The following is a 26,986-nucleotide window of genomic DNA, read 5'->3' as shown; positions in this document are numbered from 1 at the left end:
TAAATATATTTTACAATGCTCCTGTTCAAATGTTCTCAGGCTAGTCAGGGAAACCACATTCTCCAGTCAATTCTGTTTTAGCCAGGGTGATACCAGTTCTGGAAAATTTTAGCAATTTTCCAAAGCCGACTTCTGTACCTGGATAAAGTTACAACTCGATCCCTGAGCAATGTTTTCTCTATTATAGGACTGAATTCCTACCTAAGAATAATAATTGTGGCATTTATTAAGTGGTTAATATGTGCTAAGCACTGTTCTAAACACCAGGGCAGATACAAGACAATCAGGTTGGACACCACCTCTGTCCCATATGGAACTCAGAGTCAAAGGGGAAGGGAAAACAGGAAATCGGGGCACAGAGAAGTTAAGGGACTTATCCAAGGTAACACAGCAGAGAAGTGGCAGAGCTGGGCTTAAGAACCCAGGTCCTCTGACTCTCAGGGTCAGGCTTTTTCTGCCAGGGCATGCTGCTTCTCTGGGACTCATTTCATCATTCGGGGTGGAAGTCCCAAGGTTTCCTGAATGTAGTCGCCTCCTTGTCGTTAAGCCATAGGCTTCTGCAAAATGGAAGTTATTGGGAAGAACAGCAAAAGGCAGCTTAAAGGTGAATTTATAACTGAGCAACCTCTTCAAAACTACTCCGCTAGTTCAGTGCCTTTTTCCTAATGAGCAATAGCCTCGAGCAGCACCCGAACAACCTGGTGGAGAGGTCCCCTGCTCTCTCCATCCCCCTTCCCTGTTTCTCTCAGGACTTCACGAAAAATCAGCTCTTAAATCTCAACACCTACTAGTCTGGAACTTTGGAGAGGTTCCACACAACTTTCATCACTGGCCTTCTTCCCAACATTTAAAGAACGGTAAAGGAAGGGCTTCCTCGTTGAAATGCAAGCTTGTGTCTCATTAAAGATCTTAGTAAAAGTCAAATCCTGATACAGTAATAAACTAAAATTTTCTTTACATATAAAAATAATGTACAGGAGGATTTTTCAGCAGAATACAGTCTTTAAGATCAAACATATAAAACTATTAAAGTAGCCTGACATATTTTACTGCAGAGTAGGATTAAACAGACCTAAAACTGAGAACCTGGATTCAATTTTTTTTAAAAAAATATAAACTACCATGCACTAGGGCTTTGAAATAAAAATTTTCTGCAGGTCCTAGGAAAGGAGGGGATATCAAAAGGAGAACCCTCCAACTTGTAAATAGTAACAAAAACACACAAACCAAATGAAAATGTACTAAAATTTAATCATTCATAAAAGCTGTAATTTAATCTGTGACAGTAAAACACAAGAAGCAATATTAGAGTTGGTTTAGTATATTATATATTTTAGCTTTGAAAGCTATAGAAATCAGTTATCCCAGTTTTTTTCCTATAAAAGACCCATTTTTCCAAAGCATTATGCACAAACATTTTAATTAGAATATAATGGCAGAATGATATTCCATAACTTTTAAATATAAAATGAAGTCAATGACTCAAAAAAGTTATTTGTTGCAGTGAGTTGGGAGAGAAAAACCCATATTCTCTATCTATATTACTACAGATATAATGGTTCAGCTTTTTAGTGCTTGATGGGGGGAATTATGGTAAAAAGTCAATATGAAATCTATTAATTATAGTAGCAATATCTAACATTTGAAATGCATCCATGCTCTTTTGTATAATCATATTAGAGTCAAGTATATTTATTTTCACATCTGTTATAACTGCTATTGCAAAGGAGAAATACTACTGTCTTATTTTCCAAGAGATATACACAGAGCAATTTTTTTTTCCCCAGGGAACTTGTGCAAACCATTATAAGATCTAAATTCTTCACATAATATATAAAACAGGAGAAGCCTCTTCAGATATGTTGTTAATTTATTTTTTGAAGTCTGGAATGCTGGCACTTTCCAATTAGGCAACAGTTCTTCATTCCTGTAATCTAGAATTTAAAAAATACAATGAAAAATAAATTAACCTCAATATACTGGCCCAGATGATAATTTTGATGGAGCCCTACTAGAGGGCTAAAGATGCTTGGGAAAAAAACCCAAAGCACTTTAGATGCAGTGAGATACAAGTGGGCTTTAAAAATTTCCTTCCTCTGCAAAGTTTCTTCATATACTAGAATGATGACATGAAAATTCACCGAAGAGATGTCTATAACCACACAGCTTGATCTCACTGAAGATTTGTTCTTCATGTTTTATATCAAATCAAATAGCATCACTTGGGGAAGAATTTCCGGGGTTTAATCTACCTTGATGCATATTTTTCAAGGAAGAAATACTTCTTTCTCTGCAAAGCTATTACTCGGCCTCTGCAGAAGCGTTTCTTGGAAAGTCCTGGCATTTCAAGTGTTGACGGAATAGGTTTTTTTAATAAGGTTCTGGACCACGAGCCACTTTTCAGAGACAGCTAGTCTCCTTTTTAACTGAGGAGAGAATCTCTATCACCAAAACCAGAAGCAATGTTCCTCTACCCTTCAAAAGAGTCTTTTGGGTGTGGATTGTGAAGCACTTCAGAGAGGCCATTAATCAGTTACTGTAAAGTGCATTGCAAATAATGAGCTTTTCAAATGCCAACAGACCAATTACTTAATGTTTACTGAGTGCCCACAGTGAACAGGGCTCTGCAGAGAATATTCAGGATAATTACCAAAGCTTAAAAGGTGACTGCTGGTAGCCTGATCTTTCAGAGCATAATAATGTCATAGATGGAGGGAGGAGGAAGAAAGGACAAGGCGCTCTCCTAAAACCTTGTGCTCAGGCTAGGTTTCTCAACTTACACAAGTAAACCAACGACACTATTGTATTAGAGTCTCCCAAGAGCTCAAGACAGAGCACTGCACAGAGTAAGCACTCAATAAATGCCATTGATTGACTGACCAATTAACTCTTGCCAGGGTGCTCCCATTAATAAAAATTGATAGTACTGCTGCTCATCATGAATGAGCTGCAGATAGCATTTCTTCAACTACACTTTGGATAGGAAGTGGTATTTCCTGGGAATTTAGTCTGAAACCTCAAACTTGCTGAGGTAATGGCACCCACCACGTGGAAGCTTAAATCCTCAGCCAAAGTAGAGGACGCCCAAAGACTGAGGTCAACATGTTCCTCCTCCCTTTTAAAGAAGAGGAAAAAGCCTCAATTCACATTTGACTCTACTACTTTCTGACCTGGAAGGAAAGGCCACCAGGCGCCCATGGGACCCATTAAATCTCCTGGTCAAGGACGGGCTCAACCAAAGCAGTGACTTGCCCACAGTTCGCAAAATGAGTCCCATCACCCAGCTGAGGATGGTAAATGATTTCCTTTTGGAGATATGGTCACTGCTTCGTTTTAATATTTAATTTAGTATCTTTAAGAGACAAATTGAACTCAGTGGCCTAAATGAATTGCATTGCTGAAAAGGGAGCAACTTCTCTCATTGCTGGGGTCAGATCCAGAATTTCATTAAAAACTCCCATTACAGTAACACAAGTTCACGTCCTCCAAAGAGTCAAATCCACTTAGAGCGATGCGGTGGTTAAATAAAAGCACTCGGGGAAATATAAAAGCAACATGCCCCAGTTGACTGAGCACCTTGTCTGTCTCCCTCTTCTAGACTGTGAGCCGGTTGTTGGGTAGGGACCACCTCTATAGGTTGCCGACTTGTACTTCCCAAGTGCTTAGTACAGTGCTCTGCATACAGTAAGCGCTCAATACGATTGAATGAATGAATGCCCCCACCAAATCCCTATTAGATCTGCCTGACACTGTTCAAAAGGTACATAGAATCACCCACTGCTCAGCGACTTTGAAAAGGTGACGAAGACCTGACAGGAAACACTTTCCTTAAGACAGAAACTGTTCGTGGCCCAGACCTTGATGAAAGAGCAAGTGAGGGTTTTAAAGCGCAGATGTGCTAGCTGGTCACTCACAATGTCACAACCTTGCAAAGAAGTGACACTGGCCTCACTGAACTTCCTTCCTTAATGGTTCAGAACTCACTGCAAGTCAAATTCTATGAAACAGGCCGCCTCTGTCATTTTCAGAGTACTTTATAACCACCACTGACAAGTCCAAAGGATTATTTATAGTTCAGACCCAACGATGTTTTGGGTGAGTTGCTGTTTCACTGTGACTTAGATGAATTCCCTTCCTGTCTTCCGCGGCAGGAGACTGCCCCATGACCCAGAGGGGACGGCCATGATCTCACAATTATTGTAGGCCCCCTCCCAGCCCCACAGCACTTATGTATCTGTAATTTATTTATATTTATTAATGTCTGTCTCCCCCTCTAGATGGTAAGCTCATTGTTATACTGTACTCTCCCAAGTGCTTAGTACAGTGCTCTGCACAAAGTAAGTGCTCAATAAATACCATTAACTGACTGACTGCAGTTTGGGAATGATATAACCTGTGGGAAAGAAAATGGCTCAGATGCTGACACACATTGACTTCATTCACTCTTACCTGGCTCAGAGCTGCTGCTGGCTGTGGGTCTAAAGCAGCAGACATGATTTCTTTTTAGGCTTCTTCTTTTCCACTGGTGTTTTCCTATTTATCTGCCTGACCAAATCATAAAATATCTATAGAAAAACACCAAGAGGAGTATTCAGTGCATGAACATTTACAGGCTTAGTTAATGAAGAACAACAATGAATTTGTTTCCCCATTAACACTCCACCTAGTTGACTATTTTTGGTCAATGTTGCTCCTCTCTAGCAAGTTACTAGAGGACCAGGATATCCATAAATGTGTCAGGGAACGGAAAAGCGTAACTAATTTTACAGAAGAGACATTATGTTTTCAGATTATCAATATGAAGTGAAGCCATATTGAAAATTAAGGTTCATTAGATGTTAAAGAATATTTATTTCGAGGAAAAGCCGCATGGTGCAAATTAATTCTTCTGGGTTTCAAGAATCCTTATGACTCCTATTAATGTACTCACACTCAAGTAGCACTTTTAACTTGAATTAAACCCAAGGAAATTCCAACTCCAGCCTAATTTTCAGGAATTTCTAGCTGGGGGCCAGGCCTGGGTCTTGTGGCAGGCTGACTCTGAAGCTTTTTGCACCTCAGAGTCCTCAGGTGCCCTGGAAAGAATGCCTAATTGACGGGCAGAGAGCCAAAACTACCTTTGTGGAAATTCAGGCTGGTGATGGAAGCATTTGGGTCTGTCTGTTACCCAGTTCCCTCTCAAAGCCTGAACTGTCTACAGGAAATAATGAAGGGAATACAGAACTGAGTCATCTCAAAAGACCTCTCCTCCAATCTCAAATTGAGATAGCGTGACTCCACATTCTGCAACATGATGAAAACATTCACTCTCCATCATGTTCAAAGTAAGCGGATTTGCTCAAAAACTACCTACCAGCACCTAGATCTTTTAGAGCAGGGCTTATCAGGCACAACCTTAGCTGTCAGATGAAACCACGGAAGAATCCTCATGCAGTCCCCCGCATAGTTGGCCGTAATAGAGAATTACTGGCTCTTCCACAGCCACCCAAAAGATGGGATGGAGGGAGAACTGGGATTGAGTGAGGTGAGGAGGGGAAAGGGAGTTAGCATCAGTCATATCACCTCCAGCATGGTTAAAGAAGAGGAGATGGTTCTGATGAACACTGGCTTCCAGTCACCAAAGGGGACTGAAGAACCAAGGAGTAGGAGGGTGGGACAGTGCTCAAGCGCTTAGTACAGTGCTCTGCACACAGTAAGCGCTCAATAAATACGATTGATGATGATGATGATGATGATGATGGGATGGACAGCAAAAGGTGGGTAGGAAATGAACGTGTTATTTAAGAGGAGTGAGGTTTATGGGTGAAATCAAGTTTGGGGAGGGTTGAGTGAGGAAGCAAGACCCTGCCCATGTCTGCCATCTTCCCACGCATTCCTCCGGCCACCTTTTTGCCTCTTCTCTCTCCTCTCCAAGAATGTGACTGAATTATTGGATAGAAGAAATATCAGGTGGGGAAGTCTGGGAGGGGTAGCTAGGGACCACTGGGCCAAAAGGGCAATGGGATCTGGAGAGGCAGGATGTGCATAGGTTGTACCCTTGCATGGAAAACCCTTGCCACTCAGTTCTGCCAAACAACATTCCTCCCCTCTGAAAAAGCCACCTCCTTCAAGAGGCATTCCCTGATTAATTGCCCTCTCTTCTGGCTAGGCAATCCCATCAACCATCTTGCCACATATGAATGTATAACCTGGATTTAATTTTTTATTATTTGTATAATCAGAGTTGCAAATGTTTCATTTTGAGTGAAGGTGCTAAAAGGGAGGCGACGGGGACAGGTTTCTAAGAACCAGTATGCCCAAAATCCCACCGGAAGCTCTCAGGTCTCGTCACAGACCTGGGATGAGGGAGGCTGGGAATGCAGCTCGAAAAGCCTGGAAGCAATCCCTCCCATAGAGCTGGCACCTAGCTCTTTTACCCTTTGGTCATTTGGGTCTGCTTTTCTCCCCCACAGGCTGCACATTCCTTGAGGACAGAGGTCACGTCTTTCATTTCTGTTACATGTTCCCCAAATACTTTATACATTGCACGGTAGGAACTCGATACATGTTGATGATACAATTAAGTGGTGACCTCATTTTGTTATAAAAACAGTTTTAGGAATACACTGTGTGAAGGGCCTGGTTGCAGAAGCCCTAGTGAAAAAGGAGAGCCTTTCTGCTCATCTCTAGACTGTAAGCTCGTTATGGGAAGGGAATGTGTCTGCTAATTCTGTTGTATTGTACTCTCTCAAGTGGTTAGGACAGTGCTCTGCACATAGTAAGTGCTCAATAGAGACCACTGATTGATTACAAAGCTTTCTCTTTCCTTTAAATTTTTTCAGACAACATATCAAACTGAATTCTGTGAGTACTTCTACCCTGAACTCTGTTATCACGGACTCTACACAGCCTTAAAGTTGTCTAGGGCCTGAAAACCAGCCCAGAAAGCATTCAGTATGCAAACAAACTAGTTCAAATTGCAGACCCTGGTGGGGCATGTGGGAGGGGACACATTTGAGGTCAAGCACAAAGATGATCTGAGTGGCCCTTGTAGTTACTCTAGGGAAATTATGAATAGGTCACATTATAAAAAATGCTAGCCCGGAGCCTGTAGGTTTCCAAAGCAATTCAAGACTTCACTGCAGGCTTAAATGAGCCTTTACAGAAGAGCGTGTCAGGTCTTTAATACCATTTTTAAAGATCTGGAAAAAAAATATTCTAACCATCACTGCTTTCAAAATTATGACTAGAAAACGACAATTCCCCAATGGCAAGAGTCTTCCTCCTGTCATTCATGAGGCAGCTAATACATAACCACAGTGGCTTGTATTCGAAGGGCATGATATTTATGAATTCTTGGGCATATTAATACCATAATAAGGGCAGTTTTCGCTTTTTTGGAAACAGGAACTGGTGCAAGCTAACCCAAATGTTAAAAACAATTTGGGAATTTTTTGCATCATGGATCACAGTAGTAGTTATAAATCAAGGAAATCCTAGGTAAAATAAACACAATATGACATGGGTGTTTATTGCAATTTAAATCTGAACAGGACAAGTCACACAGTAGTAATGTGTTGTTCAGTAAATAAATAGGATGCTCAGAGAAAACATAGTTTAAACTTAACAGCTTTTCCTAACTTTAAATGATATGCCAAATTCGTTACATGCACTTTCCTCATTCTAGAGCTATGACTTCTGAGCTGTTCCTATGGGTACACAGGGACTGTTATCTAACCTAATTAACTTGCATCTTCCCCAGCCCTCAGAACAGTGCTTGACATAGTAACAAATACCAAAATAATAATTAAGATAGTCTATGAACAGCCACAGTCAACGTTATTTAGAGTGATATGTCAGAAATGTATTTCTATAAAGCTTTATACTTTGCCAGCACATTCTTGAAGTAAAGCAGAAAACAGTTCTTTATGGTAGAGCCCAGAGGCTAGAGGTTACCTCATTAACGTTGATCTTTGATTTTGCAGAAGATTCTAAAAAGGCACAGTTACACCACTGTCTCGCTAAGTTCTGACCCTGTTCTTTGCCAACTACTCGCTCATCTTCCAGGTCGCATTTATTGCCAACCAAAATCATTGGAACCTGAGGAAAAGGAAAGGCAGGGTGAGCTGGCCCAATATATAAGGTTACTTACTTTGACACCAGAAATTTAACAAAAATCAAACCAAACCGCACAATCAGATTGTCATTAAGGAACTCAAAATAAAAAGGCACTAGCTTGTCCCTATGTTCTCAAAAGTAGGAATCTGGAAAAACAAATGTTAGTTCTTTTAACATGATAACACAACAAAATCCCACTGTGAGACAGATCTGCAAATAACAAATGATTAATACTTTGGGAAAAAACAAAAAACACATAGAAATCTCAGACTCGAAGCTCCTTGTGGGCATGGTTCAGGCTTCCTACTTCTACTGCGCTCTCCAGAGTGCACAGTACAGTGCTTTGCACACAGCAGGCACCCAATAAATACTTCTGCTTGAACAAGTCTAACGAAAGTTCTCAGTGTGTCAACAAATGCTCATCTCTAACTGCAGCTCATATATGCTTTTCACACGATCTATGGATAAGAGGAAGAGTAGACATCCACAGAGGAAGCTTTTAGTAGCCTCTTTCTTTTACTGGCCATCCGCATTAAATCACAAATAGACTTTTTAAAAGTTCATGTGGTCTTCAGATTTGTTGGCCAGTGGAAACCAGGGAAAAGAAGCTCTAAGTTCTTAGTGTAAAAACACTACAACACGATGAACAGCGTGGGCGAGTGGAAAAAGCACCTGGGAGTCACAGGACCTGGGTTCTAATTCCAGCTCTGCCACATGCCTGCTGTGTGACCTTGGGCAAATTGCTTAATTTCTCTGTGCCTCACTTTCTTCATCTGAAAAATGGGGATTCAATGCCTACTCATTCTAATTAGACTGTATGCTCCATGTGGGTGAGGCAAGGACTGTGTCTAACCTGATTAACTTGTATCTATCCCAGCACTTAGAACTGTGCTTGATACACAGTAAAGGCCTAACAAGTAACATAGTAATAATGATGATAATGCTAAAAACCTACACACCCATTGACTATACAAGCCTGGGTTTCAGGTAATTATCATCTCTAAGCATATTTTAAACAGAATAAAAATTTAAGCAATCTTTATGTACTTAGGAAAGTTCAAAACAGGGTAGTACGTGAAACAGTTCAGACCTAAGTGCTATTAAAAGAACTCTGTCACTAGGTTTTGAGATTTAATCTGCAAACTGAGATTGTCAAAGGTGATTAAAAATATATCTAAGGAAAGGTTCCAAAGGCTAAGACTTTTAAGCCTTAAAATGAAACTCGACTTACTAATTTTTCCGAGGGGGTGGGTAAAGGGACAATCTGATCTCTTATAGAGAAGCATGGTGGACTAGCGGAAAGAGCACGGGCCTGGGAATCAGAGGACCTGGGTTCTAATGCCAGCTGTGCCACATGCCTGCTGTGTGACCTGGGGCAAGTCCTAGTGGACAGAGTCCGGGCCTAGAGTCAGAAGGACCTGGGTTCTAATTCCGGCTTTGCCGTTTGTCTGCTGTTTGACCTTGGGCAAGTTACTTCACTTCTCTGTGCCTCAGTTACCTCGTCCGTAAAACGGGTATGAAAACTTTGAGCCCCATGCGGGACATGGACTACGTCCAACCAAATTATTTTGTACTTAACCCAGCGCTTAGTACCTGGCACATAGTACGCACTTAACAAATACAATAAAAAAATTAAACTTCTCTGTGCCTCAGTTTCCTCATCTGTAAAATGGGGATTCAATCCTACTTCCTCCTACTTAAGACTGAGAGCCCCATGTGGGATGAGGACTGGGGCCAACCTGATTAATTTGTATCTACCCCAGTGTTTAGAACAGTGCTTGGCACATAGTAAGTGCTTAATAAGTATAACTTATTATTATTGTTGTTGTTATTGTAAGACTACTTATAAACAAGTTTTCTTAGACCCTTTCTACAACATATTCAATAATCACCTTGTAGTTTCTCCCAACCTGCATTTCTAACTTGGAAAATTCTAAAACAGCCAACAAGTTAAGAAGCGTTAGGAAAATGTTTTCTTCTTAGATGTTTTACTAAGAGATCTAGCAAAAAAATATCAATCAATCAATGGTACTGATTAAGCACTTACTGTGTGCAGAGCACGGTCCTAAGTGCTTGGGGGAGTATAATATAATAGAGTTAGATAGATGTATTTCCTGCCCAGAAGGAGCTTAGAATCCAAGGGGAGACAGACTTTAATATAAATTATGAATATGTGCTGCATGGCTGAGGGTGGAGTGACTATCAAGTGCTTAAAGGATATAGATTCAAATGCATGGTGATGCAGAAGGGAGAGGAAGTAGGGAAAAAGAGGGCTTAATTGGGAAAGGAATCTCAAAGAGATGTGATTTTAATAAGGCTCTGAAGGTGGATAAAGTGGAAATATGTCGTATATGGAGGGGGAAAGAGTTCCAATCCAGAGGGAGGACGTAGGCAAGGGGTCAATAGCAATTGCTACCAGGTTAGTCCAAGCACTTATTCTACCCCACCTTGATTACTGAATCAGCCTCCTTGCTGACCTCCCTGCCTCCTGTCTCTCTCCACTCCAGTCCATACTTCACTCTGCTGCCTGGACCATTTCTCTAAGAAACTGTTCAGTCCTGGTTTCTTCACTCCTCAAGAACCTCCAGTGGTTGCTCATCCACCTCAGCATCAAACTCCTTCCCATATGTTTTAAAGCACTCAATCACCTTGCTCCCTCCTACTTCACTTTCCTACTCTACTACAACCCAGCCCGCACACTTCACTCTCTAATGCCAACCTATTCACAGTACCTCGATCTTGTCTCTCTCGCTGTCAACCTCTCGCCCATGTCTTGCCTCTAGGCCTGGAATGTCCTCCCTCTTTATATGACAGACATTTACCTTCCCCATCCTTCAGAGCCTTACTGTAGGGACATCTCTAAGACACCTACCCTGATTAAGCTCTCACTCCTCTTTTCCCACTCCCTACTCTGTCACCCTGATTTGCTCCCTTTATTCACCCCTCCTTCAGCCCCATGGTACTTAGGTACATATCCATTAATTAATTTATTTATATTAATAATTGTCTCCCCCTCTAGACTGTGAGCTCATTGCTGGAAGGGAATGTGTCTACCAACTCTGTTGTATTGTACTCTCCCAAGCACTTAGTACAGAGCTCTGCATGCAGTAACTGCTCAATTCATTCAATCATATTTACTGAGCACTTACTGTGTGCAGATCACTGTACTGTGTGCAGATCACTGTACTAAGCGCTTGGAAAGTACAATTCGGCAAAAATAAATATGAATAAGTTGACAGAGTAGCAAAGCGTGTACACTGGATTGCAGTAGGAAATCAGTTAAAATGGGGCAGGGGTGTGTGCAAGCTGGCTGAGTGCTTTAAACCGATGGTAAGGAGTTTTTGTTTGAGATGTGGAGGTAGATGGGCAACTACTGGAGGGTTTTGAGGAGTGGGAAGTTGTGGACTGAACTTTTTTTTTAATGATCTGTGCAGTAGAGTGAAGTATGGACTGGAGTGGGGAGAGAGAAGAGACAGGGAGGTCAGCAAGGAGGCTGGTGCAGTTAGTCAAGGCAGGAAGGATACAGTGTTTAGATCAGCACAGTATCATCAACTAAGTTAGAAAGGCAAATTAACTCAGTCACTAAATCAATTTAGACAACTTATCTGCCTAGCATTTCAGAAATGGTTCCTGGAAATCACTATCATGAAAAAGGTGCCCTTCAGACAGAAAAATGTAAATTTCTGTGATTTACTGGTATATGTCTGACACTCCTGATCTAGCCACTGTTAAATGTAGCAGGAAGACCAAATTAATCACTAGACTACGTTTCCATTCTATTTAAGCAGACTAGACTTGGAGACAAAAAACACATGAAATTTATTTAGGGAGGGAATGAGAGTGCCTCTATATACCACACTGTATATACAAATGGAATGGGGTGGGTGGCATCTAGAGTTTTCCCCGACGCGCAATGTGTGTGGGACAAGTCACCCGCAGCAAGAAGGGGGCAGTGATCCCTGTGAGGCTCTTCTTTCCTTCTCTTGCCACTGCTGATTTACTTCCGGCTGCTCAGGATGAGGTGGTGAGAGCTCTGAAGAACCCAGGAAGAAGTGAAGGCACAGTGGCCAGGCCAAATCAGAAGAGAAAGCCAACCTCACATCTGTGGTCACTGCCAGCTCCCCCAAGCGTGAGCCTTCATGAGAAGCCCCAGAGAAAGCATCACATGTATAGCAGGAGCAGGTGAAACTGCAGCCGCTGGGGTAACAGGGACTGGTTTCTATTTTTAGCTTCTGCTCGGCTCCACCATCAGGGTGTCAGCTAGTCTCAGTGTTTCTATGTGTGAATGTCGCATGAGTATGTGTGTATGTATGCTTTTGTGTTTTGGGGGACACGCACGGGTTGTGGAAAACGTGGAAGGGTATGTACCACTCTACATATTTGGGGTGTGTGTGTGTCAGTTGTGGGTGCCACTGAGTGCCGTCCATTACTTTACTACTACTTCAGACGTACATCAGCAGGCATCACCTTGGAAGGTGGTCATGAACCGCTGAGTGAATGCACTCTTTTTACTCCAAGTTTCACTGCCTGTCCTGTCACTTTGCAGAATACCTCATAAGTGGGAACCCAGCAAAAGGAAAAATGCAAACAAAACACCCAGTGTGGATGGCCCTATCTGTGTGTCAAAGTAACAGCTCTCCCCAGCTGGGGGAAAAAAAGTGGATAGGGCAGGAGAGAGGAAAAGAGAAAAGAGAGAGAAGAGAGAAGAGAGGAGAAGAGAGGAGAGAGAAGAGAGGAGAAGAGAAGAGAGAAGAGAGAAGAGAGAGAACACCAGATAGAGAATGCGGGACAAGCAGGACAGAAAGAGAGAGAGAAGAAACACAAAGAGTGTGAGAGAGCATCAGACAGAGCTAGACAGAGTGCCAGAGAACAACAGAGTGGCAGAGAGAGAGAAAAGCAGCATGGCCTAGCAAATACAGCATGGTTTTGGCAGTCAGAAGGACCTGGGTTCTACTTCTGTCTCCATCACTTGTCTGCTGTATGACCTTGGGAAGTCACTTCACTTCTCTATACCTCATTTATCTCATCTATAAAATGAGGATTGAGACTGTGAGTCCCATGTGCGACAGGGACTGTGTCTAACCCCTATATGCTTGTATCCATCCCAGGACTTAGAATAGAGCCTGGCACAAAGTAAGCACTTAACAAATATTGAGAGAGCAAGGGGCTGGCCTAGCAGAGGGAGGAGAGCAGAATGTTCCTCTCTTCTTAGGTAAGGCCCAGAAAGATTTGATAATTAACAAGAGAAAAAAAACACTTGCTCTCTGCCCTCTCTGTCTTTCCACTACACTCCAATATCTGACCTCCCACTGTACTAAGCACTTGGAAACTACAATTCCGCAACATATAGAGACAGTCCCTACCCAACAATGGGCTCACAGTCTAGAAGGGGGAGACAGACAATGAAACAGAACAAGTAGATGGGTGTCAATACCATCAAAATAAATGGAATTATAGATGCATACACATCATTAATGAAACAGAGTAATAAATATCTACAAATACACACAACTGCTGTGGGGAAGGGGAGGGGGTGGGGCAGAGGGAGGGAGTGGGGGAAATGGGGAGGGGAGGAGGAGGAGAGGATGTGTGGGCTCAGTCTGGGAATGTCTCCTGAAGGAGGTGAGCTCTCAGTAGGGCTTTGGAGGAAGAGAGCTACTTTGGTGGATGTGTGGAGGGAGGGCATTCCAGACCAGAGGTAGGATGTGGGCAAGGGGTCGATGGTAGGACAGGCAAGAACGAGGCACAGTGAGGAGGTTAGCGGCAGAGGAGCGGAGGGTGTGGGCTGGGCTGGAGAAGGAGAGAAGGGAGGTGAGGTAGGAAGGGGCATGGTGATGGAGAGCTTTGAAACTTTGAATAGTGAGGAGTTTTTGCTTCATTCAAAGATTGATAGGCAATCACTGGAGATTTTTGAGGAGGGGGGTGACATGCCCAGAGCGTTTCTGTACAAACATAATCCGGGCAGCAGAGTGAAGTATAGACTGAAGTGGGGAGAGACAGGAGGATGGGAAATTACAAAGGAGGTTGATGCAGTAATACAGTCGGGACAGTATGAGAGATTGAACCAGCAAAGTGGCGGTTTGGATGGAGAGGAAAGAGCAGATCTTGACGATGTTGTGGAGGTGAGATCGGCAGGTTTTGGTGACAGACTGAATGTGCAGGATCAATGAGAGAGCAGAGTCAAGGATGACACCAAGGTTGCTGGCTTGAGACGGGAAGGATGGTAGTGCCATCCACAGTGATGGGAAAGGCAGGGAGAAGATGGCGTTTGGGAGGGAAGATAAGGAACTCAGTTTGGACATGCTGAGTTTTAGATGGTGGGCAGACATCCAGATGGAGATGTCCAGAAGGCAGGAGGAGATAGTAGCCTGGAGGGAGAGAGAACAGGGGTGGAGATATAGATTTGTGTGTCATCACTGTAGAGATGATAGTTGAAGCTATGGGAGTGAATGAGTTCACCAAGGGAGTGAATGAGTTCACCAAGGGAGTGAGTATAGATGAAGAACAGAAGGGGACCATGAACTGACCTTTGAGGAAACCCTACAGTAAGGGAATGGGAGTGGGAGGAGGAGCCCATAAAGTAGACTGAGAATTAACGGCCAGAGAGGTAAGACGAGAACCAGGAGAGGACGGAGTCTGTGAAGCCAAGGTTGGACAGCATGTTGAGGAGAAGGGGATGGTCCACAGTGTCAAAGGCAGCTGAGAGGTTGAGGAGGATTAGGATAGAGTAGGAGCCACTGGATTTGGCAAGAAGGAGGTCACTGGTGGCCTTTGAGAGGGCAATTTTGGTAGAGTGTAGGGGACGGAAGCCAGATTGGAGAGGGTCTAGGAGAGAGTTGGAGTTGAGGAATTCGAGGCAGTGAGTGTAGACAACTCGTTCTAGGAGTTTGGAGAGGAAGGGTAGGAGGGAAATCCCATGGCGCAATGGGGTCAAGAGAGGGTTTTTTTTTTAGGATGGGAGAGACGTGGCATGTTTGAAAGCATAGGGGAGGGAACCAATAGAAATCACCTCCGCAAACAAAAACTCCTCACCATTGGCTTTAAAGCACTTAATCACTTTGCTCCCTCCTACCTCACTTCACTACACCCCTACTACAACCCAGCCTGCACACTTCGTTCCTCTAATGCTAACCTTCTCATTGTACCTCGATCTCTTCTATCTTGCCGCTGCCCTCTCGCCCACATCCTACCTCTGGAACGCCCTCCCTCCTCATGTCAGACAGATAATTGCTCTCCCCCACTTCAAAGCCTTAATAAAGGCATATATCCTTCAAGATGCCTTTCGTGATTAAGCCCTCCTCTCCTCTTCTCCCTCTCTCTTCTGTGCCACTCTTACTTGCTCCTTCATTCATCCTCCCTCCCAACCCCACAGCACACATGTACATATCTGTATATATTTGTAATTATTTATTTATATTAATTTCTGCCTCCCCGTCTAGACCGTGTGAGCTCATTGTGGGTAGGAACGTGCCTGTTATTTTGTACTCTCCCAAGTGCTTAGTACAGTGCTTTGCACTCAGTAAGCACACAAATACAATTGAAAGAATGAATGAATACACATAAAGAATATTTTACCACTCAGTAACTTAAGGAATACTGTATCACCTTGCACAGAAAACTCCACCACTTTATATTAATTAATTAATAGTAATTGAGCACTTACTATGTGCAGAACACTGAACTAAGCACTTGGAAGAGTACAATGCAACAGAATTAGCAGGCACATTCCCTGTCCATAACAAGCTTACATTAATACAGGAATGGAAGCACCACTGAGCCAATCAGAAAAATTAACCAAGGGAAAGAAAATAATTATTCTATAAATCAAGGTTAGTTGCAAATCAGGCAATAAATCTCCAGATGCAAATATAATGAAACACGAGAGAACTGAACAGATGCATGATGCTCCTATTAACTTACTACAAACAATGCAACAGAACTGTGAAATAAAAAAAGCATGCTTAACTGGATTTTTCTGCCCGTACATATTTCTGGATAGGAACTGTTTTGTAGCAAGGGCACAGACAAACTTAAGAAAACCTAGTCTACACTTTCACTTGCGTTATGCTACCCACATCTAGTCACTTGCCATCACTTGTGATGGGAGACTTGCCCATCATCATTCATAAATGTGCTTACTTCACTCCCAAAGATTGTGAGCATGTGTCATAGCCTGGTCAGTTTTTTTATACTTCAGAATATACAAATATGACATCCTGGAAATTAAAATGTATGCCAAAAACAGTTAAATCCAAAAATAATGTAGGGAGAGAAAAATAAAGATGAGTCCCTTAAGAATTTTCTGGAGGAACACCACAGCATTATGCCCCATTCAGAAACACGATCATAACCATCTTCAGAGAAACAGATTTGCTTTTTGGCTATGGAAAAATGTTGGTGCTCTCCCAAAAAGAAAACATTTACTTACATCTTCCGTGTCCTTAACCCGTAAAATCTGTTCCCTCAGGTCCTGTAAGTCATTAAACGTGGACTGAGCTGTAATAGAATATACTAGTGCAAACCCTTGACCATTCTTCATATACAGATCTCTCATTGCTGTAAATTGCTCCTGTAATCAGAAAAAGAAACACCAAGCCAATTAATCTTTTGAAAAAATGATTTATGGAAAATTCAGAAGAATCATTTTAATTAAAATGGCATCACACATGAACTTCTCCAACATAATTCTTTCACCACAGAGAATATTAAACCCAACAGTATGAGGTTTTGGGCCTTCACCCACATGAGGAAAGCACCCCTTCTGCCTTCTCTCCTCTCTTACCATGGGACAGGAAATAGCAGGAAGCAGAAACACATTACTTTAAGTTATAACTGGAATTAGGTATCTTCTATAACAACACAAGCAAAATATTGGCTGGTTATCAGAGACATCTGTGCATGCATCTGGGTTTCAGACCTATCAACATCTGTCTTGCTACTTCTTGAGAGAGAGCTGGAAGGGGAGGGGAGAGGGAAGGGGGGGAGGGAGAGAGGGAGAGGGGGGGAGAGGGAGAGAGAGAGAGAGAAATAGATTCCTTGGAAAGCTTCAGAAAGGAAGCACAGAGAGACTGCAGAGAGACCCAGAAACCTAGTCTCATACCTCATGACCAAGATTCCTTTCTTGACTCCCATCCTTTCTCTTACCTCTCTCCCCACAAGCTCTCCTGAGTTGGCTCTCTTTGCTTCCCCCACTGCTCTCATGGAAATTCCACTATTTCACTCAGTGATGAGCTATAATCTCATTAAAATACTTTATTTTGAGGTTTTGCCAGAATAAACTTGGTAAAAATATGGTGTGAAAACTACTGTGTCCAGGAGGTTAATTTACTGTCATCTACAAAGTATTTTACGATACCGATTAAAATCAAATCACTTATACAACCAGTGAATGTATTCACTTGACAAATAACTGCAGGCCTATAGAGCAGGGATTGAAACTTCCTAGATCTCATCCAGGGAACACTTCTGCTTTTAATCAGAACACTAAGCATGTATGAAAAAGATGTGGAGGGGCAGCAGGGATGGGAAGGGGAGGTGGTGAGAGGAAGAGAATAACTGCTGCATAAAGTGTGACTGATGTCAAACAGAGCTCAAAGCTCACTGGTGGATGACTAAACAAGGGAGTCAAATGTCCTCAATTTCTCGATATCTCTGTCCAAGTTAGAAATACCCAATCTGTTACTAAGGCTATTCTCTAACAATAAGATATTTGTATTAATGTTTGCTCAAGGGTATAGTTGTAGCCCCAAGCCAGGTTTCAGTTTAAAGAATCACGCCTCATTTTACATTCTGTATTTTAAATAATGCAATGACCTTATGAAGAACTGGCCTGAAGAAACTGCAGCATTTAACTCCTCAAGAAATGGAAAAGAAAAGCTGAACACACCCATCCCCATGTGGCGGACAATCAACCATCACATGAGGGTTTGGGAAATTTCTCAGGACTTCACAAGTCCTAAATTCAGGAAATAATTTCTACTCATAAAGACAATTTTACATAAACAGCAAGATTATTCCAATGACCAAATTAACTTAACATGCAAACTCCCTCAATTCCAACTCCATGATAGAAAAAAAAATATCCTTACTGTCCCTGCTGTGTCGAGAATTTCAAGCATACACTGTTGGCAATCTACTTCAACTTGCTGGAAAAAAAAAAAAGAGAAAAAATGAAGCGGCAATATTAGAATGTTCCATCCCATCCTCCACCCACTTCTCTGCCTGAAGTATTTTAATTTGAACCTTATTAATAACTCAAAAGCTTAATGCCAATGTACTGGTTCCATTTACCCTGAAACTGAAAACGACAAATTCAGTTCTGCCAGAGTCTAACTAGGAATTGGAGAAATCACACTAATTATATTTAGGTTCATTCTGTTGGCAAAGTCAGGATTGGCATTTTAAAGACTGGGTAGATAAACACCCACATTCCCGATGGTGTTTTCAACAGTGTCCTTTTGAGAACTGCAAGCTAAGCAGGATGATTCAGTTTTTTTTGTTTTTTTTTAAGTAGTGCTCCCCATTCACAAAATTTCTGGTAGTTCATTGTAAATCAGGAAATTTGGGATATTAACCAAAAAAACAAACCTGTGGAAAAGCAACAGAATATTTAATGAATTTAAATTACTCAAAATCATTGATGCTAGCCAAATTTGAGAAAAGCCAAGGGGAAGGAAGTTCTCAGAGAGGTGGAAGTAGAACAGGATTTTTATTCAGAATATATATGCAAATTGGGGCAGGGAAGCTCATTCATTCAGCTTTTTAATCTTTTCATATTTTTGCAAAATACACTTCTTTCTGAAGAAAACTGGAGAAGAAAAGTTGGACAAGGGGGTTGGTGGGAAGGACAGGGTTACTCTTAAGACACAGACACAAGATGGGAGGGAAACCAGTAATTATCAGTTCTATGTTCTTTCCCAAGCACTGCTGGGGCAAACATTCTTCTGAAGGTGAAAAAATAGGGAGAGAGAAAGGAAGAGGAAACATTTCCCCGAACTTGTGAAGTTCCCAATTTCTGATATGTGGATAGTTGAGGTTGCACTGCATTTAAACAAAGAGTATAAAAGTACATGGATTGTGCCAGACTTGAATACTTTGTATCTATCCCAGTACTTAGCATGATGCTTCATAACTTAGAGCTTATAAATACCATGAATAAATGGAAATAGTTGATACAGAGTGGCTGTCCAACAACTAGAATTTGGAATCCTTACTCTTTCAATGTTACTCACTCTAACAGTAATACTAATAATTTTGTTATTTGCTAGATACAGGATAATCAGAGTAGACACAGCCCCTGTCCCTCATGGGGCTGAAAGTTTAAGGGGGAGGAAGAACAGGTATTTAACCTCCATTTTTACAGATGAGGAAACTGAAGCATAGAAAAGTGACTTGCCCTCGGTCACACAGCAGGGACGTGGCAGAGCCGGGATCAGAACCTAGGTCCCATGATTTCCAGTTCTGGGCTCATTTCAATAGGCCAGGCTGTGTCTCATATTCTAATAACCTGATAAGGGTTTACACTCAGCAGAAGTTACAGCATCCTGAAGCCCAGTCAAATGAGTTGCCCTTGAAGCCATACATTTCATTAATACAAAAGGGACTTCAGCCTTTAGCACCCTATTCTCACTAGATTCACCTGTAATGGACATATGCTTTTCCCCTCTCCAGATGACCAGGGAAATTGAAAGACAAACTTAAGGATTGCTTTAAACGGGATAACCTTATAGTCCATGGATTCAAGCCTATTGCTCTCTGTGGTGTCAAAGGGACACCAAAGCCTCCTGTAAGTCCAATTAAAGAGAATCATAAAAAGCTAATTTTGCTGCCACTTGATTATTTCATAGTTGCTATACTTAACACCAAACATTAAAAACTGTGCCAATGGATAAAAATGATGTTATTTATTAAGAGCTTACTATGTGTCAAGCGCTGTTCTAAGTACTGGACTATATACAAGTTAATCAGGTTAACAGTCTGTGTCTTAGTAGGAGGAAGGATACTGAATCACCATTTTACAGTTGAGGAAATTGAGGTACAGAGACATTAAGTCACCTGCCCAAGGTCACAAAGGAGGTAACTGGCAGAGCTGGGATTAGAACCCAAGTACCCTGACTCCAGGCCCATGCTTTTTCCACTAGGCAATGTTAATTCTCGGTCAAAAGTCAAAAGCCAGATCTACGTTTTGGCCAGTGTCTTCTTATTTTTAAATGTGTACTTCCTTTAGCTTCCAGACTGATCAGTCCACTCAAAATTTAGTTCCATTAACCCATAAGACAGCACTGTTCATTCATGAGCCAGTTCTATGAATTTATAAAATATCTGGACCATTCACCAGAATGTATTTTCTTTTGCACTGCAAAAATCTTCCTGAAACTGATGCTGTAAAATGGCACTGAGATTCAAAATACATATTGCTAATTTGTAAATCTAACTGCGATCCAAGACAGCAATTTATTCGCATATCACAAGAAAAAGAAACCTCAAAATGCTCGAGAGCTAATTCACATTTTACCTTTCTGTATGAGTCTTCTATTGTAGGGTCATACTTTTCAACAAAAATTCCCTGAACGAATTGTACTGTCTGGAAAGGAAGGAGAGAAAAGTTAGGAACTATAGACATAAAATATTTCATAAAAGAAATATTACTTAAAAATTACAAATGTCCCCCATTTGGACAGATTTACATTGTTGTTTTTTTAAAAATATTTTATCTCTATAATTAAAAAAAAACATTTTGTTTTCATTAACACAATGTAGGCAGTAAGCTCCTTGTGGGCAGGGAACATATCTTCCAACTCTATTTTTCTTTACTCTCCCAAGTTCTTAATACAGTGCTCTGCACACAGCAAGTACTCATTAATTTCCACTGGTAGATTAACCTCATGCAGTTCTATCCTTGTCATATTCAGAAATAATTTTCAATATTACTCATCTTTAAAACAACAGTATTTTTCATCCCACAGTGTCAAAGCAATTTATAGTCAGCAAAATCAAAGAACACAATGGCTACCAATCCCATATAAAGAACCTTGAATAGCATATTTTATAAGTAACAATTTCTTTTTCTGGTTCTCAAATTTTGGTCAACTTTATCTTTAGACTTAGACTCAAAGATTGAACACAAGATGTGTTATTTCCAAGGAAGTAAAACAATAAAAGGGAGTGGTGAAATCTCTTTTCTCATCTTCTAGGAAAGGAAGATGGGAAGAGAGCTGTGCACTCCTGCTTAGAGGAAGGGGGTTGGAGGGGGTTCAAAGTCCACCAACTCCTTCCCCACCCTTTCCCTTCATATACGACAGACCTCCATTCTACCCACCTTCAAAGTTCTCCTAAAATCACATCTCCTCCAAGAGACTAACCCCGACTAAGCCCTCAGTTTCCCTATTTATTTTCCTCTGTTACCTATACACTTGGATCTTTACCTTGTAAGCTCTTGATATACATCCCAACCTCAGCCCCACCATATTTATGTACATATCCTTAAATTCTCCCTTTTCCCTAACGGAAATTTATTTTAATGTCTGTCTCTTCCTTTAGACTGTAAGCTCCTTGTGGGCAGAGACTGTGTCTTTTTATCTACCAACTTTATTGTACTGTACTCTTCCAAGCGCTTAGTTCAGTGGTGTTGCAAACTGCACGTGCTCAATAAATACCACTGATTGACTGATTCCTAGTTAGCGAAGAAATCTTATTTTCAACATTAAAGAAAATCCGTTCCAAACTATGATCAAAATGATAAACATATTTTCCTAATAACATAATTTTCATAATATTTCCCAAATAACTTTCCATAAACAACTTTCCTCTCCAAACTCCTTTAGCAAGTTTTCTACACTCATGGTCTCTACTTCCTCTCCTCCAATTCTCTCCTTTACCCCCTCCAATCTGGCTTCCTCCCCTTTCACTCCAATTGTATTTACTGAGCGCTTACTGTGTGCAGAGTACTGTACAAAGTGCTTGGGAGAGTACTATATAACAGACATTCCATGCCCACAACGAGTCTATTTCATCCTAATCCTCCCTGACCCACTGAGAACTCCAAGGCCCGACTGAGAGCTCACCTCCTCCAGGAGGCCTTCCCAGACTGAGCCCCCTCCTTCCTCTCCCCCTCGTCCCACTCTCCATCCCCCCGGTCTTACCTCCTTCCCTTCCCCACAGCACCTGTATATATGTATATCTGTTTGTACATATTTATTACTCTATTTATTTATTTATTTTACTTGTACATATCTATCCTATTTATTTTATTTTGTTAATATGTTTGGTTTTGTTCTCTGTCTCCCCCTTCTAGACTGTGAGCCCACTGTTGGGTAGGGACTGTCTCTATATGTTGCCAACTTGTACTTCCCAAGCGCTTAGTACAGTGCTCTGCACACAGTAAGCGCTCAATAAATACGACTGATTGATTGGTTGATTGACTGATCTCTCAGCTGCCTTCGACATCCCTTCTGGAAACATCCAACCCTGGCTTCACTAACACTGTCTTTTCCTGGCTCTCCACCTAGCTCTCTGGCCACTCATTCTCAGTCTCTTTCATGGGCTCCTCCTCTGCATCCCACTCCCTAATTGTGGGAGTCCCTCAAGGCTCAGTTCTGGGTCCCCATCTATTCTTTATTTAAACCCACTTCCTTGGAGAACTCATTCACTCTCATGGTTATAACTTCCCTATCTATGCAGATGATTCCCAAATCTTCATTTCCAGCCCTGATCTCTCTCCTTCCCGGCAGTCTTGTATTTCCCTCTGCCTTCAAGATATCTCTACTTAGATGTCCCATCATCTCAAACTTAAGATGTTAAAACAGAACTCCTCATCTTCCCACTCACACCCTGACCATCCTGTGACTTTGCTATCACTGTAGACAACACCATCATCCTGCCTGTCTCACGAGCTCGTAACCTTGGCATTATCATCCTTAACTCTCTCATTCAACCCCCACATTCAATCTACCACCACATCGCGTCAGTTCAACATTCACAACATTGCTAAAATCTGCCCTTTCCTCTCTATCCAAATGGCTACCAAGCATTTATCCTAACCTGCCTTGATTACTGCATCAGCCTTCTTGCTGTCATCCCTGCCTCTTGTCTCTCTCCACTTCAGTCCAAACTTCACTCTGCTCCCCAGATCATTTTCCTACAAAATAAATCAGTCCATGCTTCTGCACTCCTCAAGAACCTCCAGTGTTGCCCAACCACCCCTGCAACAAACAGAAACTCCTTATCATCAGCTTTAAAGCACTCAATCACCTTGACTTGGTCTACTTTACCTTACTGCTTTCCTACAACCCAGCAAACACACTTTGCTCCTCTAATACCAACCTACTCAATGTGCCTCCATCTCATCTATCTTGCCACTGACCCCAACTCCCTCTCCCTTCATATCTGACAGATCATCATTCTCCCCACCTTTTAAGTCTCATTAAAAACATCTCCTCCAAATGGCCTTCCCTGGCTAAGCCCTCATTTCCTTTTCTTCCATTCCCTTGTGTCATCCTTGCACTAGTATTTGCACCCTTAATTCACCCCATCCTCTACCCACAGCACTTATAAACATAATTGTAATTTACTCATTTATATTAATGTCTGTCTCTCCCTCTAGACTGTAAGCTCCTGGTGGGTGTGAAATGTGTCTATCAATTCTATTGTATTCTCCCAAGTGCTTAGCAAAGTACTCTGCACACAGTAGATGCTCAATAAATGACTGACTGATGGCTTAAAGTGAAAAGGCTTTGATTTAGCCACTCCCTTTGGTATAGAACACTAGTCACTTGTTTAATAAGGCATCATTTTCACATTTCAATACTTCATTTTCAATCTCCCCCTATTCTTTCACTAATGCGACTCTGTCTTGTATATCTCATAGTAGATGTACACCACATCTTAATCTATTATACACTAAAGATGAAAAAGGAGTAACCGTATTCTGTATGCTACAGTATATTTTATCATTATCATTCTAACACTAAAAACACTCAGTAGCAGGGAAAGCTGTCCAAAGCGGAAGTGGGAGGTTTCCACGCTCTCCTCCAGGCCCGCATCCCTCCCAAAGCTGCCACCCACTCTTTCCTCTTAGGCTTCCTGCTTTGCTCTGTGACACAAGGGTTTTCTGCATGCTCACACACCGCACAGGCATTCATATTCTCAGAAGCAAATCACGTGGGTACGGTGTAGTGACAAACACCCACGTTCATGAAATATTGCTGTCGGCAACCTCGTTTCCAAAAATAAAGGACAGCTGTAGTCACGCATCAGGACTACCTGGCTTCTCAAATCACACATATGATCCTATCTTATAATGCACACAACAAGAACATCAATGTCATTTCCAGATCAGACTAATGATTTAGCCAGACCTGTATTCTGTCTCTGACTGAGGGAACTAAGGCTGCCCAGGGGAGGTATGGAATTGTTGCTCTTGGCCATCCACCTCCATGGTTACAGATGGACATCTTTTAATTTTTCCCTCTGTTAATCTCTCAGACTTATTATGCACACCTCTCTCTAACCCCTCTCCGTCTTAAACATCCTTTTACTCCAAAATCCTTCATTTTGTTTCTAATAATCCACAACATAATCTCTCTTAGTTGAAGTTATCAAAATTCTTCTTGAACCTATTGTTAGTTTGTCTGCACAACTTCCTGTGATATCAAATTCCATATGCTTGTCACTCCATGATACGACAATGACCTACTTCTTCCTGTATCCACTCCCTAACCCCCAAAATGGCATTATCCCAATTTCCTGATCAGAATCCTACATGTTATCATTTTCAAAGAAGTATGGAAAAAACAGTATGCATTTTCAGTTCACCTCAGAATACAGTTTATCTTTTCAGGACCTCCCCAAAGTTCTCCATTTTCTTAACTTTTCAATAATCATTTGTATAAGGGGACCCATTAAATATCGGAGGAGGGTGAAGGTTGACGAAGCTGTGCTTGTTGTGGGCAGGGAACATGTCTACCATGTCTGTTGAATTGTAGTCTCCCAAGCAATTAGTACAGACTGCTGCACAAAGTTAAATATTACTAATGGTAAAGAAGGCTAGTGAGATGGCAAGCAGACCCAAGCCAATTGGAAACGGAGAGGTAGGAGAGCTGGACAGACAGACTAATCTTGCCAGCCTCCTCCTGGCTGACGCTGGCTCGGCTGGCTGCCTCTTGATAGCTACCGGGGACTCTGAAAAACAGATGCTCATTAGTCAAAAGCTCTGGAAACCAGTGCAGGCGTTTCTGAGAATTTACCATCCTCCTTAATGAGCTAAGTGTAGACTGAAAATAGAAAAATCCTCAATCTGGCTGGGTGTTCACCTGGCTTTCAGATTCCAGACACCATCAAATTAAAGTGATCATGCAGCAGCCAGTCATTGCCAGTGCTGCAGTCACGCACTGGATGGATCACTCACCAGAGCAGACTTCCCCACGCCTCCTGAACCAAGGACCACTAGCTTGTATTCACGCATGATGCGAGTGATTCAAATACTGGTGATCTGAAAAAACAAGGAAGACGGAGGATTAGAAATCATTCTAAGCATGATGGGAAAATAAGTTACAGGCACATCAAGTTCCCGTTTTTTTCAATGGAATTTTTCTTGGGCTTATGGGGAATGGGGAAAAAAGTGAGTAAGTTTCTGGTAGGTAGACAACAGGTCTTGTGCTTCTGTTATAAGCTATAAGACTACAAGCTCCTTGTGGGCAGGGATCAAATCTATCAACTCTAGTATATTGTATTCTCCCAAGCACTTAGTAACTGTGTTCTACACACAGTAAGCACGCAATAATAATTAATAATTTAAGCACTTACTATGTGCTGATCACTTATCTAAGTGTTTGGGTAGATACAAGGTTATCAGTTTGGACACAGGCACTGTTCACTCATTCATTCATTCAATCGTATTTATTGAGTGCTTACTGTGTGCAGGACACTGTACTAAGCGATTGGGAAGTACAAGCTGGCAACATATAGAGACGGTCCCTACCCAACAACAGGCTCACAGTCTAGAAGGTGGAGACGGACAACAAAACAAAACATGTGGACAGGTGTCAAGTCATCAGAACAAACAGAATTAAAGCTAAAGGCAGATCATAAACGAAATAAATACAACAGTAAATATGTACAAGTAAAATAAATAGAGTAATAAATCTGTACAAACATATATACAGGTGCTGTGGGGAGGGGAAGGAGGTAGGATAGGGGGATGGGGAGGGGGAGGAGGGGGAGAGGAAGGAGGGGGCACAGTCTGGGAAGGCCTCCTGGAGGAGGTGAGCTCTCAGTAGGGCTTTGAAGGGAGGAAGAGCGCTAGCTTGGTGGATGTGCAGAGGGAGGGCATTCCAGCCCAGGGGGAGGACGTGGGCCGGGGGTCGACGGCTGGACAGGCAAAAGTGAGGTACAGTGAGGAGGTTAGTGGCAGAGGAGCGGAGGGTGTGGGCTGGGCTGTAGAAGAAGAGAAGGGAGGTGAGGTAGGAGGGGGCGAGGAGAGCCTTGAAGCTGAGAGTGAGGAGTTTTTGCTTGATGCGTAGGTTGACTGGCAGCCACTGGAGATTTTTGAGGAGGGGAGTATCAGCCCAGAGCGTATCTGCACAAAGATGATCAGGGCAGCAGCGTGAAGTATAGACTGAAGTGGGGAGAGACAAGAAGATAGGAGATCAGAGAGGAGGCTGATGCAGTAATCCAGGCGGGATAGGACGAGAGATTGAACCAGCAAGGTAGCAGTTTGGATGGAGAGGAAAGGGCGGATCTTGGCGATGTTGTGGAGGTGAGACCAGTAGGTTTTGGTGACAGATTGATGTGAGGGGCAAACGAGAGAGCGGAGTCGAGAATGACACCAAGGTTGCGTATTTGTGAGACAGGAAGGATGGTAGTGCCGTCTACAGTGACGGGAAAGGCTCAC

General features: G+C 42.1%; 1 protein-coding gene across 1 annotated transcript; it reads right to left on the bottom strand.

Moving 5' to 3' along the window:
• Positions 1 to 1,231: 1,231 nt before the first annotated feature.
• On the bottom strand, positions 1,232 to 25,585 carry RAP1A (RAP1A, member of RAS oncogene family). The gene is made up of 7 exons (XM_038749297.1): positions 25,502 to 25,585; positions 20,612 to 20,680; positions 18,186 to 18,242; positions 16,526 to 16,666; positions 7,936 to 8,079; positions 4,450 to 4,565; positions 1,232 to 1,934 (listed from the first exon to the last, which is right to left on the bottom strand). The coding sequence occupies exons 1-6, from the start codon at positions 25,556 to 25,558 to the stop codon at positions 4,479 to 4,481; spliced, it is 555 nt and encodes a 184-aa protein (XP_038605225.1). The 5' UTR covers positions 25,559 to 25,585; the 3' UTR covers positions 1,232 to 1,934; positions 4,450 to 4,478.
• Between the last annotated feature and the right edge of the window lie 1,401 nt (positions 25,586 to 26,986).

The sequence above is a fragment of the Tachyglossus aculeatus genome, chromosome 7 (genome assembly GCF_015852505.1).
Source record: "Tachyglossus aculeatus isolate mTacAcu1 chromosome 7, mTacAcu1.pri, whole genome shotgun sequence".
Lineage (NCBI taxonomy): Eukaryota > Metazoa > Chordata > Mammalia > Monotremata > Tachyglossidae > Tachyglossus > Tachyglossus aculeatus.
The sequence above is the reverse complement of the archived record's forward strand: the minus strand, read 5'-3'. Positions and strand labels throughout refer to the sequence as shown.